This window comes from Simochromis diagramma, unplaced genomic scaffold (assembly GCF_900408965.1).
Source record: "Simochromis diagramma unplaced genomic scaffold, fSimDia1.1 OVJJ01000313.1, whole genome shotgun sequence".
In the NCBI taxonomy this organism is placed as follows: Eukaryota; Metazoa; Chordata; class Actinopteri; order Cichliformes; family Cichlidae; genus Simochromis; species Simochromis diagramma.
Genome location: NW_024387372.1, coordinates 1,582,397 through 1,601,139, shown reverse-complemented (window position 1 = coordinate 1,601,139; position 18,743 = coordinate 1,582,397). Strand labels below are relative to the sequence as shown.

The window sequence follows — 18,743 nt, the reverse complement described above, 5'->3', positions numbered from 1 at the left end:
ATGTACATTATTTTTCACTTTTGGGTATCTTTTATTTTAACCTGGCAGTTCACCACTTGTTTGTTCTATTTCAAGATATTTAGTGGAATTAAACTTGAATTGCAATAAATAACTGGAAAAATTGGGCTGTTCCAAACCTTCTGATCGGTAGTGTGTATCTATCTATCTATCTATCTATCTATCTATCTATGCAGAAAGGCTCCGGCCCAGGACCCTATCCATTGAAGCAACAATGCTAACCACTGCTACACATCTTAGACTCACTTCTAAATTAAATTATTTGAAGGAAAACTGATGTAAGAAACTGCTAAACATGCCCAACTTTCCCACAGTGTTACAGCCATCAAATTCAAATTTGGAGTTGGTCAGTCCAACTACTAAAATCTTACTTTGGTCACGTAAAGAACTGCTCACCTGATTTATTCTCACAGAATGTTTTTACTGCACATCGGAAAATATTCTAGTTTTTCTGGAAATGCGGTCACATGTAATAGAGTATAGTTACTTCAACCTCAGCAAAGCAAGACTTTTATTCTCTGGCCATACCTGACAGTTTAGTGCCTTCAACTGGACAGAAACTTGCTGATACTGGGATGAGCTTAAAGACAAAGCCCCAGAGGGAACACACATTTTTATCAGACTTAATCGAGGCAGTTGAAATAAACACAAACTGTTGAGTGTTTTTAAACAATTTCCTCTCTTTTCATTCGGAGTTTTGTAAAATAAAAAAAAGCAGACATGTCCTTAATGGCCAGAAGACGGCGTCCAGGACAAGAGCAGCATGTTCCTCTGATCATGCTTGAAGCCTTTGATTCCACCGTCCTGCTCTGCCTTTAGTCTTCATCACTACCCATCTCTATAGGGTCAAAATCTGGGTCATCTTCATCCAAATCCAAGTCCTCAATGTCCTGGAATAGTGACTCGTCCACTTCAACGTTGTTTCCAGCTGCATAAGAAGAAAGCCACGGGGTTAGAAGAAACTTCACAGGAAAAAGATTATTCCTACTAAATGCTGTTCTCTGACTGGGAGTTGTTGACTGAGCCAACAGACCCAGATGATCTGTGACTCTGACACGGCAAATCAGATCTTAGAAAGTCACGTTTTTTTCTCTCTTTCACGTGTCTGCCTGCTGCCAATCCATATCCATGCACAACCAATCCCGTTTCTCCCTAGCTACACAAACACAATTCCATCCATTTTCTGCCACTTATCCAGGTTCGGGTCACCGGGGTCTGAAGCCCAGACTTCCATCACCCTGGCTCTTCAGCTCATCTGGGCAGACAATGAGTTGTTCACAAGCCAACCAAGACATATAATCTGTCCAGCAAGTCCTGGGTCTGTATGACTGCACCCACCAAGTAGGACACGCCCAGAATACTTCACCCAGGAGGTTGAGGGGGGGGGCCTCCTCGTCAGATGCCTGAACCACGTAAACTGACTCCTTTCGCTGTGGCTAGCGGCTCTACTCTCAGCTGAGCTCCTCAGTCTATCGCTAAAGGAGAGGAAGCTTACTTCTGCCACTTGTATCTGCAAATTTGTTGTCTTGGTCACTAGGCTGAGCTCATGAGCACAGGTGAGGGCAGGAAGGAAGATCGCAGTAAATCAACAACTTTGCTTTTAAGCTCTCCTCACCAAAACAAGATGATACGAAGTCCGTGGCTCAATCCGTCTGACGTTCTCACATTCCACTCTGCCCTCACTTGTAAACGAGACCCCGACCTACTCCTCCACCCGGGGTAGTAACTCGTCCCTGACACAGAGTTTGACTCCACCCTTTCAAGCTGAGAAGGTCTCAGAAACTGAGGTGCCGATTTTGAATCCAACTGCTTCACACTCAGCAGCAAACTGCTCCAGTGAAAGCTGGAGGTCACCACCTGATGAAGCCAACAGAACCACAACATTCGCAAAAAGCACAGCTGAAACCCTGATGCCACCAAAACAGAGACCCTCCACTACCTGCTACACCTAGATACCGTCCATAACAGAATCTGTGACAAAGGGCAGCATCCACCAGAAACTGCCGACAACATGGCCGTTGCTACACGTACCTAACGCCCTGTAACGACAGACAAGACACCTCATACTCCCGAAGGATAAACCTGTCAGCTGACACCACTGGGATCTACAGCAATGACATCGGAATGTCATTTGGACTGGAGAAACGTACTCGGATGGTAACAAAGAGATGTTGGTCGGGAATTGCAGATACTGAGTACAATCTTTTAATCCCACGAGAAAATGGAAGCCATAAAAAGGAACCTCGGAAAACTGCAACCACCAAATACCCGCAGAGAATAAGGCGAGCCCCGAGGATCGGCTGAACGGGAAGAACGAGATCCGAGCAATCAACACTGCTGGGATAATAGGATGGCCAAAGGAAAAGGTGGAAGCCACTGAGACCGAGGCAAGAAAGCGAGGGTTTCACCCCAGACACGGCACACTGAGAGGAAGGAAGGAGGTCAGCGACTACTGAGTGTCGGAACCACCATCCCGAATGAAACAAGGATCCATCAGCCCATCACAAAGATGGCCACGACTGATCACATGCCTACTGATTACCTGCAAACACAGACGTCCACACAAGTGTTATGTTTAGATTCCACTGTCCTATAAATGACTTTAGTCCTCACAACAAAAAGAAGCACAACACTCAGAAACAGTCCTTACCATCTTCAAGGAACTGAATGTCAGATGTGTCCAGGTTGTGGTCTCTCTCAAACAGCTGTTTACCTGGTGACAGATGCACAGTCTTCAGTCAGGACACGTACGTCATCATCTTTACAGTTTTTGGTGTCTTTGAGTAACACCGTGTACCTGTCAGTTTGGGTTTTCCTGCCTGCTCCTCCTCTTTCTGTCTTTTTCTCCTCAGTTCAGCCATTTCCAGCTCAAACTTGGCTTTCCATGCCAGGAAGTTTTCAATGGTTACCACTGTTCCCTGGAAAGCCACCTGTTGAAAGCAACTACTGTTATAATAAAATAAAACCTTGGTTGATTACGTGCACCCAAGCAGAGAGTGAATGGTCATGAATCCCGTCTGGGTTCTACCTTCTCTGCTTCCTGGGCCTCTCTCTCTTTCCTCCGCTTTTCCTCTTCTTGCCTATTTTTCATCACATCAACAATTGTATTAAGTTTCTCTTGAACAGCTGTAACCAGGGTGAAGATCATCACCATGCCCAAGTTTTCTTCTGCCTGCACAGTGAACACAAACATACAAAGCCACATTTCACCAACTGTCCAAGAACAGTTCAACACTTTTGGTTCAATTCTTCTTTTTTTTGCAATAAGGAGATGGAGAGACGTCTGACGTCACCTACATTTTGATTGTTATTATTGCTGTGTAGTTTAAGGAGCTTGGAAAGCAAGCTTCTGTAAGGTTCTTGGAGATGTTTCACCTGTGAAGCTTCTTCAGTTCACATAAAAAATACAAAATTGAAAGTAAATTTTCTCATTAAGCGCATCCTCCCGCTGCTGCGTTGTCACATGGATATCTATGTTTGGACACAGCTTCTCATTCAATGTTTTTTCTTTATTTTTAGCACTTTGGACATTGTAGGTACAACATGAAGACATCACATGGTGATGGAGTGCTGCACCGTGGCCTGGCCTCCACAGTCACCTGACCTACACCCAGTGGAGATGGTTTGGGATGAGATGAAGCGCAGAGTGAAGGCAAAGGGCCAACGAGTGCTCAGCATCTGTGGGAACTCCTTCAAGACTGAAACAGTATTATGGTGTTTCACACTTTTTGTTTACTACATAATTCCACATGTGTTCAATCATAGTTTTGATGCCTTCAGTGAGAATCTACAATGTAAAAAACCATCACACGAGAAGGTGTGTCCAAGCTTCTGACTGCTCGTGTATGGCCAGTATAAAGCATCAATCTGATACTCTGAGTTACACTGATAAAAAGAATACATATATCAATCCTTTTAAATGCTTTGGAAACATTTAAAGTTGTCTCCATCTCACTACATGTCTGACAGGCATCACTGCACAGTTCAATGAACATACACTGTTATTGTGTTATTAATATGCACCCATATTTCATTACAATGTTACTGTAGTCGTGCCCATGGACCAGCTGTACGAATGTCTGAAGCTTTAAGATTCGGCAGCATTTCTTCACAGATTCCTCTTAATGAGGTTTGAGCTTCATCTACATCACAAATGTAGACACGCAACAGTGAAGCTGTCATCCAAGGCACTGGGCTTCCATCTAAGCATCTGGAAAGATCTAGAAGCCACTAATTAGCCCTCAACCAGCACCAGACCCACGACTGCTCAGATAAATCCAATGACAGACCTGCTGTTGTAATAGTGTGAGGATATCTTCTGTGTCACTCTCCTCCAAGTTCTCCTGGGAATAGATTTCCCACAGCGGGGGCTCGTCTGGGTACTTGTCTACATACGTAAACTTTAAAGTTGTTTCCACAGCTGCAAAAAGACAACAGACAGTTCATGTTCCACAACTTTACAAGTGCACAATGAAAAAGTTATTTTTATTATTTAACTAAAGATAAAACTTTCATTTATTCTTTATTCACTACATGTAAAGTCAAACAGGGTGGATATACGTGTACCCCCCCAGCTTAGTGCCAGCATAGCGGGGTTTTCACTAGTGGACGAGAGGATTGCTTTCATTCTGGTCAAGTAAAGGGTCTTGTTATTCGTGCTCATCAATCAACCATGCAGCCTACCCAGCCTTCCTGGAGGCCCTGAGTGGGGTGCGTTAAAGTGGCCTTTGCTGTGTTACTACGACCCCACAATAACAGTTCTGATAACATAACTGATCCTGCGACCATGCAGGGGAACATCCTTAGAAGCAAAGCAGTATCACTGGGACCAGTGTTCCTTCAACTGCTGTCAGACGGTAGTCACAGACGGGCTCAACGGTCATGGATTTCACACCAGAGGTTTTACAATTCTGTCCTATTATCGTGATCCACTTCAAATGTTAAGTTGCTTTTAAATACATGCTATAAATGTACACATGCATACACACACACACACATTCTATAATGGAAAGCAATGAGCAGTTCAGTTTGAAACACCTGACATAATAACAGCTGCAGTGCTACCAACACACCGTTTTCCAACCACATTCATCAGTTTACTTACTTTCCCCGTTCTCCCCGGCATCAGACGTGACCGTGATGGTGAAGCTGGTTGGATCTTCTGAGAGCACTGCAAGTACACATTCATTAGTAACATCACTATTACCATGATTTCACAAGTGGCTGGGTAACTAAGGCATATTTCACGATTTTACCAACCTCTTCTCTTTATCAATATTCACATTTAGAAATAAAGATTTGGATACCAATAACAATAAAGACTTCAGGCAAGTTTTGCTTTTCCCAACAGCTACCGCGTGCTAATAGAAATAGTATTTTAACATTTGACATTAATATGAGCATCCTTTCACAAACACAAGAACACCAGCAAGCTAATCCCAAAAAGTTGATGCTCCTCATTTGGACGTTTTCAGCGGGAGAAACGTTTCATGCAGGTGACGTCTTCAGTCTCAGCTGACTGCAGGTTTCCAACCTTACAAACAGAACATTTGTACAACGACTAAAACCAGCACAGCTGATTAACAACGGGCTGGGAGGTCAGTTCTGCAAATTCTCATGACCATTGATCAACAACCATTGGTGAGTGTCATTCACAGAGAGTTGGGGGATGGCTGCAATCACAGCATTGTAAGATGGACACAGGTGTACCCTTAGGTCCCCTCCTCGATTCAGAGATGGTCTTTCCCTTTTCACGTGAAAGGTTTCAGTCATCGTACAAATGTCCTGTTTATAAGGTTGGAAACCTGCCGTCAGCTGAGACTGAAGACGTCACCTGGATGAAACGTTTCTCCCGTTGAAAACGTCCAGATGAACAGAATCAAACTTCTGGGATTTCCTTACCTGGATCACTGAGCATGCATCAAGACCAGCAAGCTAAGTAACGTGTACCTGCTAGCTATGAGCTAGCTACTACTTTCGTGCTACAATCCTACTTAACGTTACGTGCCATTCAGACCTGTAAAGGAGTCTGGGTAGATGGACTCTATGGCTTCGAGTTCATTCCGCTGCTCTTCGGCGTAGTCTGTCATGTTTGTGAAGCTGCAAGTTATCTGGAAGTTCGTAAAATCATCACCAATGCGTTCGCTGTGTGCTGCGTACTCAGCTGAAACAGTCGATCGCCGATCTCGACGATCCGCCTCTTCTTCTTCTTTTCGGGTTTAGCGGGGTTCGCAAACCAGCTTTGAACGTACATTACCGCCACCTCCTGGACTTGTGTGGATCACACGCTCGACACAAGAAAAAGAGAAAAACTTGCGTCCGTGTGATTTTTCTTTATGAGATATAGCCCTATAAGCTATATAAGAACCAGTCAAATTACCAAATCTTATTTCGCACTTTTGTTGGTATTTATTTATTTATTTAGTTTCTCCTCTTGTAAAGGTGTGAATGCCAAGATTAGGTCTCTTTTTCAAGAGTCACTTGTCTCCATTCCTCCTTCCATTTCTTTCTGGTCTATTTTTTTTAGGACATTGACTGGAAGAAAGTTTGGTGTTTGCCAAAAAAATTCCTCCTTACTAAGTGAAGGAAATTTCATTTAAGCTAATTCATAGATTCTACCCTGTTAAATGCTTCCCTCAGAAATGTAAGAGGGATGTAGACACTCTTTGCTCCTTCTGTAAGATCGCCCCAGAGTCCTGCTCACATCTATTCTGGTCTTGTACCTCTACGTAGATTTTGTGGTTTCATCTCTAAGAACATCTTATCAAATTTTGTGCTTTTTTTACCAAAATGTGTTATTTGGTTACACTGACTTAGTAGGAAAGACTCGAATGCTTTTTACCTCATTAATCTGATTTTACTCCTCGCCAAAGACCATAAAAGTTCTCAAGCAATGAACCTCACTTTCTCACTTTTAGGAAAGAAATTGAACTCTGTGAATACAATTTGCTCCTCTCACAACAAAAAAGCTTTTAAAACCGTAAATATTTGTAATGTAATAATGTAATAATTGTGTGTTTAATGTCCCCGTTTAATGATTCAATGTCACTGTATCTCTCGCTTGTTTTTATTTTATTTTTTATTCCTTTTTCTTATTTTCCCCTTTTAATTTTGATCTTACCTGTTTAATTTGGCGCACTCTTCCATTGTATCATAATGTTGCAGTACATTGTCTCCTCCGTGTTTTATATTTGTTGTTACTGTTCCTCTTGAAATAAAGATGGAGAGAAAAAAAGTCTGAACTGGGACACAGCCCGAGCTACACTTTCTACCGGGTTAACTTTGGCACAGCACGGAACCCTGTTCCAGATCGTTCCGGCCCGCTTTAACCTCTAATGGCCCGAATGAGCCATTTCATTACTATTGCAGACAGAACAAACGTCGCTGTGTTTATTTCTCTGGGTTTTGTTGGCGAGTACACGAAGAAGCTTTTTCCTCATACGTGTAGAACAAATCGGAATTCCTGGACGGAACCTTTGACGGGCGGTTAGTTGTACTCTACGGAAACGACGTAGTGTAACACACAATGTCTCTGGTGGAAGCACACGCGTTGGACTCCGGTGAGTTTTGTAATACACGTTTTTATTATTGCTGCTAATTGTAGCCGCACGGCCTCGAAGATTCTTACAATAACAGCACTAAAGGCGGTCTCTGCTGTTATTGTTAACACAACAGCAGAGACCGAGACATGAATGATCTGCTCTGGCTACAGGATGGATTTAAAGTCCGTCTGTTCACTTGGTACAAAATGAGCGAAACTTTTCTCCTGTAACCTGCTCTTTGAATGCGAGCGTTTACATCGTACCCAAGTATCGTACTAAGTGTAAATAGTGTAACAAATCACGCGTGAATCACACACGAACACCACATTTGCGTCGGTATTCAGACAACAACGATCATCTGTAACAGGGGCGTCGCTAGCATCACTGAGGACTTGGCCCAGCCCTGAAATCTTTTGGGTTTCTGCTTGAGAAGAACATTGATTTGAGTTCTTCTTGTTTGTTACAGTTTTATTTGCCAGCACAGAGTTTTTACCAGCCTCGGAGCTTTTATTGCACCACGATTGCTGCGTTTGAACTGTATGCCCTCTTTCTGATGCTCACCTCTTCTTCGTCTTTCCTGCTGTTGTGGTGTCCCTCATTTTGCATCTCTTCTCCTTTGCTCGCTCCTCCTGTTCTCTTTCCTGACCTGGTTATAAAAATAATGCAGTCAGCATGTGCGGATCAAACGCCACCACCACCTAGTTTGATGGGATTATTAAGGCATCAACTTATTTTATACACACTGACTCAACCTCCAATATCAGACTGCAGAAAAGCAAAATGACTCATGCACTCTGCCAAGACACAAGAGCTAAACAGCAAACAAAGTCAGTGGTGAATGTGAGCGATAGGCCAACATTTAGTTCAGCTGCAGAGGTAAACTCCACACAGTGACGTCTGTCTTCAGTCACATCACTTCCTCTTTTGTCATTCTATGTTTTCTTCTTCATTTTGCAGGATTTTATTTTTCACTCTGTTAAAATCTACATCTGATTTATTTCAAGCTTTTCTGTGAAGTATCTTCAAATGTCCAATAGCTTTCTTTGATCCTCGGTAAACATGCAACATAAAAAGATCGTAGCGGTCACTCTGCTGTGTTACGGCACAAACGTGCGTATTTGTGAGGAGCACAGGAGTCAAACATGTGCACGAGTAAACAGAGAAGTTACACCAAATAAACTCAAGTCAAGGGTTAATTTTTCAGTTCATGAAATTTTTAAAACATCCCCTGCGTTTCCATGGTTACTCACTGTCATGTGTAAACCATCCCTGCAGGATGACATCACCCTGAGCTGCTGTGGGATTTCACAGCGTCTCAGAGTTCCTCCTGATGTTCTTATAAACGCTGTTGTAACGCTTATGCTGGAGTCCCACGCATCGTTAAACCCCGTTGGTCAGACCAATCAGGTGCTCGTACGAGGTTGGACCTATTGAGGGATGCTCAGCTGTAATTGGTTCACACAGATATGTGACTGTTTCAGGTGTGACTTTAATAAACAATTCTTTAGAGATCCAGAGCTAATCACAAACCATCTGTGGCTCGAGCCCCGACACACCTGTGGAGCACAGCAACAGCTTCCAGCAGCTGAAAGGTCATTATTTGTTTATTATTGTTTATCCAACTTGAATTTTCCAAGTGATGCAGTAGTTGGACTTTTGCCTTTTAAAGTGAACTCATGGTTTGTAGAGTGTTACCTGTGCTGCTGCTCTAAGCTGTCACAGTAGTTGTGGATTAGTCATGTTAATGTTAATTTTTGTGCTTTTCATGAAGTGTTTGTAGTTTGATTGTTACAGACTCTTAGAATAATAATACTGTTCATCAAACCATGAACCTCGCTGTGCTTCTCTCTTGAACTATGCTGGCTGCTCTCATGTAGACTCTGATTGTTAGTCACTGAATGTTCTATCAGTTGTTCCATTAATTAATCGAGAAATCAGGTAAGAAATACTTTTGTGTTACTAGTGATCAATAATATATATTCCAAAGGGGGGAAAAGTGCAGGTCTTCAAAATGAACTGTTTAAAACATCTGTCCAAAAAACAAAACCCCAAAACCCTGAGCCTGCAGTGATATAATGACATTATTTAAAGAAAATATTCATTAATGGGAAAATAAAATAATCTCAAATACAGTAATGTTAAATAAAATAAAGTTTGTCCTTCTGAGAACTGAGGAAAAATAAAGAGAGCTCAAAGTCCAGGATGTCCTCGATGTCGTCCATCAGGACTTGTTAGGATCGCTCGAATGAGCCAAAAGATACAGACCACAAATCAGACGTCCGTTACAGAGGACGTAAGTGAACAGGAGGACGTATGTTCATGTGCAAGTGAATGGATGAGTTTGTATCTGTGAGCCTTTAAAGGCGTATATGGTGAAAACAAGCACGTCAGCATCCAGGGCCCTATTTCAGGAAGCCGGTTTAGTGCAAACTCTGAGTAAGTATACCCTGAGTTAATGAAAACTCTGGGTTTTCGGTTTCACAAAGTGAGTTTAGATTAATTCTGAGTGAGTTACTATGACGACACACTCCGTGAAGCTAACCTGCCCCCTAGCAGGTTTACTTCAACTAACCCTGACCTTCTCCGCCTCTTTGTCAGAAACCTGACTGTAGGAAGTGTCAGACATGGCGTGCTCCTTCCTTGAAGAGCCAGTAGATGTTGAAGCCCAAATTCTCCGCCGGGAGAGAGTGATTAGAGCGCGTTTGGACATTTTATCATTTCCTGATGATTTTCTGTGTGAACGTTACCGTTTTTCAGCACAATCTATAATTTATTTGAATAACATCCTCAGGCCTAATATTGCTCATGTGACACATCGCGGACATGCTCTCAGTTCATTACATATTATTTGTATCGCACTTCGGTTTTTTGCAAACGGGAGCTTTCTGTATAATTATTATAATTCTGTATAATGTTTCCAAGGCTACCGTCTGTCGGGCAGTCAGGAATGTTACAGTTGCACTGAAACGTCTCCTGTACTCGTCTGTGGTGTTCCCCGGTCATAGACCCACACGATTTATCAAAGAGGGATGCCACAAAATTGCAGGTATCAGGATGAACAAAACTTAATTCATGATGTGGTGATACTTGAACTACTACTTAAGTTTTACATTTATTCTCACGGTTCCCAGGCGTGATTGGCTGTATAGATGGCACTCACATTCCAATCATTGCTCCTTCAGTAAATGAAGGAGACTATGTGAACAGGAAGTCTTTCCACAGCATTAATGTACAGGTACATAGTTCCCTGTAGCATTTCAAACTAACAAATTATTTCATTATAGTAATGGATGCCAATTTGTGTTCTCTGCACTGTGAAGATCATATGTGATGCTGCCAACATTATCACAAATGTGGAAGCCAACTGCTCAGCCTCTGTGAGTGGTGGTGGTGGAGGACCCCCACCTGTTTTTCGGGCCTCCGCTTTTTTTTCTGTTGGCTATAACGGGTCACATATGAGCATACAGAGTAAGCAAATATGTACTTGTAATGTGCTCAGATAATTTCAATAAGTGCTTACAGAGGGGAAATTAATGTAGCCTCTAACTGCAATTGATTTACATCGGACAAACAGACCAAGCACTATGGCTCATAATACAATTACACCTTACCTGTTTGGACTATATTTTTATATTTCATTTTTACTTGCTGCCAGGAACGTTTGGGGCCTGTTGGGTTGCACCTGCGCTCAAATCACGTCACAAAATAAAATGTATGAAATAAAAAATAAAATAAAATATAATATAATAAAATAACGTGTTAAATGGGTGGAAATCCCTAGATCAATGTTTAAATTAACACTCACGCATTGACTCTGTCAGCTATGTTTTGCCATGCATGCTCCCTTTCTTTTGCAGCTGAGGCTGTGTTACTTTTTTTCCGCGGAATTTGCATGTTATCGGCATATGCTGCCATCAGAATTTCGGCCTCAAGCGCTGTAAAATACATTGACCGCGCCTTCTTTCCCTCCGTCTCCATGGTGACTCGCTTAATCTGTGCTCCACTAATCAGGGCTTTATGTATCCTCGTGCGCGCGTTTAACTTGGGGTTAAAGCAACTCCGTGTTGATTGAACTAATTGTTATCAGCCTTTCTGAAACCGAATATTCCGAGTTGGACAGTTCGGGGTTACTCAACCCTGAGTATCGTTTTTCACTCTGAGTTTTCTAAACCGGCTTCCTGAAATAGGGCCCTGAAGTCTGCCCTACAGCTGTGATGCTGTAGTGCTTAATCATTCATTAACTTTCATTAAACAGCTGTACTGGTGCATTTCTGTTGGTCTGGGGGTAAAGAGCTTTTATTTTTATATATTGAAATATTAATCTCATTTATTTAGCAAATTTAAAGTGAAAACATATAATGTGACAGAGGTGCTGAAATAAAGAGGGTGTAGTTGACCCCCTGTTAGACTCCCCCTGTTGTTCCAGGATCACTGTGATTGAAACGCTGCATCAGTTACACGTCTGTAGATTTCTGCTGTGTGGGACAAACACCGTGGATGGCAGCTGTTCCAAACGTAGCTTTTCTTCACTGTGAGTTTATCCGTCAGGTGCTTTGATAGCCGACTCCCTCCGGCTGTTTCCAGTAAAGGTTTAAATATCGATCGCAGTAACGAGCGCCGCCGTTTCTGGATGTTTTACTTCACCTCTCTGCACTTCTTGGTATCTTTATGTAGACACAGTGTCATCACCACTGCAGCTGTTACGGTGAAAGGTTCTTAGATAGCGTTTCCCTGCACGCGGCACAACTTTCCTCATTCACACATTTATTAGTACAGTTTTTATCGCTAAGCATCCGAATCTCAATAAACTTTACTGAAAATCTTCTTGTGTACAATCAACATTTAAATGTGATTTTTTTAAAGGAAGCATGTTTACCCTTTATCATAGACGTAAGTTTCTCCAAAGCAAGGGATTTTGACAATGTCGATAACCAAGTTCTCGAGTGTGGTCTACTAGTGGATCTCCATGATTTGGCTATCCTGTATTTCGCCTATAACAGGCAGAAGATTGTGGTTTTTTGGTTAACTTTGCTCAGCTGGATTTCAGCGGGGAAAATTCCTAGGATGCATAGTTTAGGACATAGATTCAATTTGACACTTGTAATATGTGCAATTACTTCTAAAACTTCTTTCCAAAACTTTTGGATTTCTGAGCATTCCCACAGGCAGTGCATCAGTGTGCCTTTTCCCCACATTTAACACATATGTCCGGAGTTTTGGGGTCAAATTTGTTTAATAAACAGTGTTTATGTGTTTCTGCCAGAGGTTAAGGTCTTCTTGTCCCTGTGGTGGAGTAAACACGTCTGTAACCTTTGGATGAAATCAGACGCTCGATTCATCAGGACAGGATCAACTTTGTGGGATTGTCGGATATTTTAGCATGAATCAAAATGCTTCTACTGTGTCAGCGAGAGTTTGTAGTTCACTGCATCATTTCTTTGTGTGAATCAGGTGACAGCATGGCTCTTTGGTCTGAAGGCAGTGTTGACCAGAGTGATTCTGAAGGAGAGAGTGAAGGTGAAAGAGTGAATGATGAAGAGAAAGAAGAGGATGAAAATGAACATAATGAAGATGCCAGCACTGGATGGGCTGAAGCCATGGCAAAGATCCTCGGGAAGAAAACCACGAGCGGCATCCTGGAGAAGAACAAGGAGCTGGAAAAGATGAAGGCAGCAGAGAGACAGGAGCAGCTCGAGAGGAAGAAACAGGTGAGCGCCGAGTCCCAGGCTCAGGATGATGTGTCCGAGCAGATGTTCATCACTCTTCACTCACCGAGCACAGTTTCCACATTTGTTCATCACTGTCGACAAGAAATGACAACGTTCGACTTATAATAACAAGTTATAATAAGTAGGCGAGTTTATTTTCATGTTTTGGCTCTAAAGACGACCATAAGTATAAACTAGTGATTGAACACAGGAACCAATCAGGAAAGCAGGCAGACCTTAGACAGGCGGCTCAACGCTGCTCTGCTCACAATGTTCATCCACATAAATAATGTAAAATCAAAACTGCACTGTGACCAGCTGTGTTTGAAAATATATATTCATTCATTTATTCATTTCCTCCTTGTTGTTGAACACTTTCAAAAAAGCAACAGTTTTATTTCTAAGCCTTGAAAACCCAAAGATTGTGTGTCCCTAACAGGCTGACGAGAAGAAAGCGTGGGAGCAGATGTGCAGGGAGAAACCTGACATAGTGACGGACCGCGAGACTGAGAAAGCATTACAGAGAATTGCTACAAGGTGACCACTCTGTTTGCTTTGTGTCTTTGTTTGACGTATATGCAACCGAGCATCTGTTCTAATGTGGTCCTCCTTCACTCAGAGGGGTGGTTCAGCTGTTCAACGCTGTCAGGAAACACCAGAAAACTGTGCAGGAAAAGGTGAAGGATGCTGGTGGATCAGACAGGAAGAGGGCAAAGATCCTTTGTTCTGTCTCAAAGAAAGACTTCATCGATGTGCTGAGGAGGGAAGACGGAGGTGTCCGAGCAACGGGCAAGACCGAAAAGGATGCTGTGAGTTGACAGATGTTTGTTTCGTTCTGTACCTCTGCTGTCAGTGTGTTTATCCTGATGTTTCTGTGTGTGTGCTCGTGCAAAGGTCGCTGCTGTGGAGAAGCCTGCCTGGACTGTTCTCAGAGATGACTTCATGATGGGAGCCACAATGAAAGACTGGGACAAAAGCAGTGACCAGGACGAGCCACAGGAGGGAAACAGTGAGGCAGCGATTCAGATCTGACATCAGCCGTGCACACTGAAAGGCTGAGCTCTGACCGTCTGGGAAAAACCAACAGGAGACCCTGAACTGAAAAGACGAGCTTTAGCGTCAGCACACGCCCGTGCACCCACACGTGCACGCTCACGTGCACCGCTGCGTTGGAGATGTACAGTTTTATATTTGTTGCTGAATAAATTTTGACAGGTGACTGTGAAACATACTGAATGTGGACTGTAGCAGAGAACATGTTAAACTACAAATTTCTTCACAGATTCATTCAAATGCAAAACTGTTTGTTTATTTGTTGACACTTGAGAAATGCATCCTTCATGTTAACAGTTTTCTATTCAACAATAAATGTGTGCATGCTGGTGTGTACTACACGCTCACAGGTGGAACCGCCTGTTACATCAGCTGCTTTCAGACTGATTTTAGTACACGAGTCGAGCAGTGGCATCTCAGTGTGGCTACAAGCAGGGGGTGTGGCAACTGCCAAGCAGGGGGTGTGGCAACCGCAAAACTAGTCTTGTTATCATCTATGGTCCACCTGGGCCTTACACAGAGTTTCTGTCTGATTTCTCAGACTTTTTATCTGATTTAGTTCTGAGCTCAGATAAAATAATTATTGTGGGTGATTTTAACATCCATGTAGATGCTAAGAATGACAGCCTCAACATGGCATTTAATCTGTTATTAGACTCATTGGCGTCTCTCAAAATGTAAAAGAACCCACCCACCACTTTAATCACACTCTAGATCTTGTGTTAACATATGGCATAGAAACTGAACATTTAACAGTGTTTCCTGAAAACCCTCTGCTGTCTGATCATTTCCTGATAACATTTACATTTACAATAATTGATTACACAGCGGTGGAGAGTAGACTTTATCACAGTAGATGTCTTTCTGAAAGTGCTGTAACTAAGTTTAAGAATATAATCCACCCACTGTTATCATCTTCAATGCCCTGTACCAACACAGAGCAGCTGCCAACAATGGTCTAAAAAATTATATATTTTAAAATAAAATAATTAAACATACAAACCTAAAATGGGTTTAGCTACATTCTGGAGCGTGTTCCTGGATTGCAGTAGCTAGGGAGCTGATTGGAGACAATAACAGCCAATCAGAATGTTTGCATCCAAGTCTGTGATTGGTTGGTTTTGTGGCACATTTATAACAGTGTTGCGCTTGCAGGGAGCAGAGATGTTAGTGGGAGGGGCTGTTATTCTGTGTGTGGATAATCGCAAACACTGAAACACATTTATTGCACGCAGCAATGAATTTTGTTCGCTCAAAATTGTTCTCTCCTCAACACGCAACATTTGCGCTCACAAATTTATTTATTTATTTTTACGTGTGCTCAGAATAGAGGCATTAAAATAACGCCATAGATCTGAGGTGATTCTGAGGATCACCACGACCTTGCAAGGAATGGATTACGACTAATATGATATATGATGAGATAGTATATTAGTCAGTGTGGTGTTTTGAAATTTGGTTCCAAGGTCAGCTTTGTCCTTGGGCAGTGAAGGTCAAATGCTGAGCCCACCTAGGTACGTATGTCCCCCACGGGACATAATTATTAGAAGCAGCCTACTTCACACCGACCCCCCCTCCCCAAGGGAGAATAAAATAAAACATTTTTTAAAAATGCAATTTAATGAATTATAAAAGAAACAAATATGGAAACTAAGGCAGGGCAGGGACAATACAGAAGAAAAGGACCAAAGTGCTGTACAAGTTCAAAACAATAGAATAACAGAAAACAGCACAAATAACTAAATAAAACACATAAAAATTAAAACAGCCATATATTAAAAAAGAAAACAAGATAAAAGAGCATAGAATCAACTAAAAACAACTAAAATAAGACTAAACAATAAAAAGCAACTTCTCACGTGGTGTCAAAGGTCAGGGTAGAGAGGTGGGTTTTCAGGAGTGACTTAAAAACAGGTGGTGAAGGAACTGGACTATAGACTGGTAAAAAGGACCAACTGGGTCCTGGCCAGTTCCCAGACTCCACAGAGGAACTGGGCGAGACTGTAACAGCTACCACAGGTCTTTCATCCCAGCAGCTGTCAGACTGCACAGTGCCCACAGATACTGTCACCTACATGTTGTCATTCCAGCTGCACCTCATGTGCACAGAGTAGAAATCTTGGTACATTTGACTGTAAACTGTATGCAGCATTTTATTTCGGCTTCACTGTTTCCTGCTGTCACTTGTGCTGCTGTGATGTGGATCAAATGAAGCAAAAGAAATGTAAAGAAAACAAAATACTAGTTGAAATTATTCTTTTAAACTTATTCTTCTGAATAAGTTTAAAAGAATAATTGAGGCTTGAGGATCTGGATGTTTCTCACCTTGAGCTGATACACTCAATGGCATTGCTCTACTCTCGGCTCTTAAATACGGATTCTGACATTCCCTGAATCAAAAGTAAGTTTGATGTTCTTTATTATTATAGTTGCAGTGGTCCTACAAAAACAGTTAACACTGGACCAAACGTTGCCACTGGTCTGTAGGCATTTGTTTATAAGCCAGGTAACATTGCTCTAGAGTGTAAGTGGCATCTGTGACTGGAGATGGTCTGAGGTTGTCTTTTTGTCTGAGGTGATTGTGTTTGGTCCTAGCAGACCTTCTAACCCTCTGCTATTGACTCGGGACCCCTGGCAGAGTATTTTAAACCTGTTGTCACTAATCTGGGTTTTAAGATGGACGCTCAAATTAGGGCCAGTTTTTATCATTTAAGGCGTTTGGCAAAGGTAAGACTATTTTATCCAGGCCGCATTTTGCAACAGTGCATGCTGTTATTTCATCTCGTTTGGATTACTGTAATGTGCTGTGTTTTGGAGTTAGTCGGTGTCTTCTCTCTCGTCTGCAGCTGGTCCAAAATGCTGCTGCACGACTTTTAACCAGAACTGGTAAAAGAGAGCACATAGCTCCCATCCTCGCCTCACTCCATTGGCTGCCTGTTCATCTTAGATTTTCAACTCTAATGTTTGTTTTTGCTCCACCTTACCTCTCTGAGCTTCTGCATCCTTACTCAGACTCCAGGTCTCTCAGGTCAGCTGACCAGCTGCTCCTGGAGGTACTCAGAGGGGGCGGGGCCTTCTCCGCCCCAGCACATTAGAGAGGCCCCTTCACTGTCCACTTTTAAAACACGTCTTAAAACCCATTTTTACTCCTTGGCATGTGACACAGTCTGACCCTGATTTTATTGTTTTAAATTTAATTCTAATTATCATTTTATACTATTGTGGCGGACCACCAGGTGGCTCCACTCACACCCAAGTGGAAGGGCAGTGCTGGGGTGGAGATTTTGGCGCTTTTCTGTATGTGAAGTTCTGCTGGCTCAGTAATTAAGTTGGAGTGAGACACTGAGACCGCCCCTGTCGTTTTTACAAACCTCCACACTATTTTAATTTTTGGTATTTGTGCTAATTTCATTATTTTAAATGTCATTTTAATTATCATCTTATTTTTTTTATTTTTATCTTTATTTTTTAACTCATTCATTGTATCACGTTTAGCATGTCAAGTGTTCAGCACTCTGTGCTCAGCTGGGAGTTGTGCTATATAAATAAATGGCTTGCTTCATACAAGAAGCGGTTAAGTTTGTAGCACTGTGAGCTGTCCATTGTTCTCAGTGACAGACTGAGCCATGGCCAGCAGATGCTCTTAAAACCACTCAGAGCAGCCCTTGAAGGTCTTCATCCTACACTGCACAGGACTTTCTGAAATCAGTTCCCACTTAGCTTCAGACGGCTGGGATTGTTTTTGGTCTCAGTTGACGGCTTGGAAAGTCTCCAGTGCTCAAACACTTATCTGTTATTGGGAGATGAGGTTGGGGTCTACAGGGAGTGCAGAATTATTAGGCAAGTTGTATTTTTGAGGAATAATTTTATTATTGAACAACCATGTTCTCAGTGAACCCAAAAAACTTATTAATATCAAAGCTGAATGTTTTTGGAAGTAGTTTTTAGTTTGTTTTTAGTTTTAGCTATTTTAGGGGGATATCTGTGTGTGCAGGTGACTATTACTGTGCATAATTATTAGGCAACTTAACAAAAAACAAATATATACCCATTTCAATTATTTATTTTTACCAGTGAAACCAATATAACATCTCCACATTCACAAATATACATTTCTGACATTCAAAAACAAAACAAAAACAAATCAGCGACCAATATAGCCACCTTTCTTTGCAAGGACACTCAAAAGCCTGCCATCCATGGATTCTGTCAGTGTTTTGATCTGTTCACCATCAACATTGCGTGCAGCAGCAACCACAGCCTCCCAGACACTGTTCAGAGAGGTGTACTGTTTTCCCTCCTTGTAAATCTCACATTTGATGATGGACCACAGGTTCTCAATGGGGTTCAGATCAGGTGAACAAGGAGGCCATGTCATTAGTTTTTCTTCTTTTAGACCCTTTCTTGCCAGCCACGCTGTGGA

The 18,743-nt window shown here is 42.1% G+C and overlaps 2 protein-coding genes across 3 annotated transcripts; one reads left to right on the top strand and one right to left on the bottom strand.

The window, feature by feature from the left end:
- Positions 1–427: 427 nt before the first annotated feature.
- Positions 428–6,255, bottom strand: rwdd1 (RWD domain containing 1). Its single transcript, XM_040008457.1, has 7 exons — positions 6,035–6,255; positions 5,123–5,188; positions 4,308–4,438; positions 3,047–3,190; positions 2,816–2,948; positions 2,669–2,731; positions 428–946 (listed from the first exon to the last, which is right to left on the bottom strand). The coding sequence occupies exons 1-7, from the start codon at positions 6,105–6,107 to the stop codon at positions 834–836; spliced, it is 723 nt and encodes a 240-aa protein (XP_039864391.1). The 5' UTR covers positions 6,108–6,255; the 3' UTR covers positions 428–833.
- A 1,195-nt stretch (positions 6,256–7,450) lies between these two features.
- On the top strand, positions 7,451–14,707 carry rrp15 (ribosomal RNA processing 15 homolog). Of its 2 annotated transcripts, none has more exons than XM_040008458.1 (5): positions 7,451–7,577; positions 13,011–13,267; positions 13,707–13,804; positions 13,887–14,076; positions 14,162–14,707. In XM_040008458.1, the coding sequence occupies exons 1-5, from the start codon at positions 7,544–7,546 to the stop codon at positions 14,297–14,299; spliced, it is 717 nt and encodes a 238-aa protein (XP_039864392.1). In that variant the 5' UTR covers positions 7,451–7,543; the 3' UTR covers positions 14,300–14,707. The 2 variants fall into 2 exon arrangements, with proteins under 2 accessions (XP_039864392.1, XP_039864393.1); XM_040008459.1 differs by lacking the exon at positions 7,451–7,577 and adding an exon at positions 7,592–9,151.
- The last annotated feature ends 4,036 nt before the right edge of the window (positions 14,708–18,743 follow it).

Bases quoted from the DNA above. Each gene is read 5' to 3' on its own strand.
- rwdd1 (XM_040008457.1), bottom strand. From the start codon at position 6,107: ATGACAGACTACGCCGAAGAGCAGCGGAATGAACTCGAAGCCATAGAG. The intron at 4,439-5,122 runs GTAAGTAAACTG...GTCTTTTTGCAG, and splicing joins TGCCGGGGAGAACGGGGAAA to CTGTGGAAACAACTTTAAAG. The intron at 947-2,668 runs GTAAGGACTGTT...CTTCTTATGCAG, and splicing joins CATTCAGTTCCTTGAAGATG to CTGGAAACAACGTTGAAGTG.
- rrp15 (XM_040008458.1), top strand. From the start codon at position 7,544: ATGTCTCTGGTGGAAGCACACGCGTTGGACTCCG. The intron at 7,578-13,010 runs GTGAGTTTTGTA...TGTGTGAATCAG, and splicing joins AGCACACGCGTTGGACTCCG to GTGACAGCATGGCTCTTTGG. The intron at 13,805-13,886 runs GTGACCACTCTG...TCCTTCACTCAG, and splicing joins TTACAGAGAATTGCTACAAG to AGGGGTGGTTCAGCTGTTCA.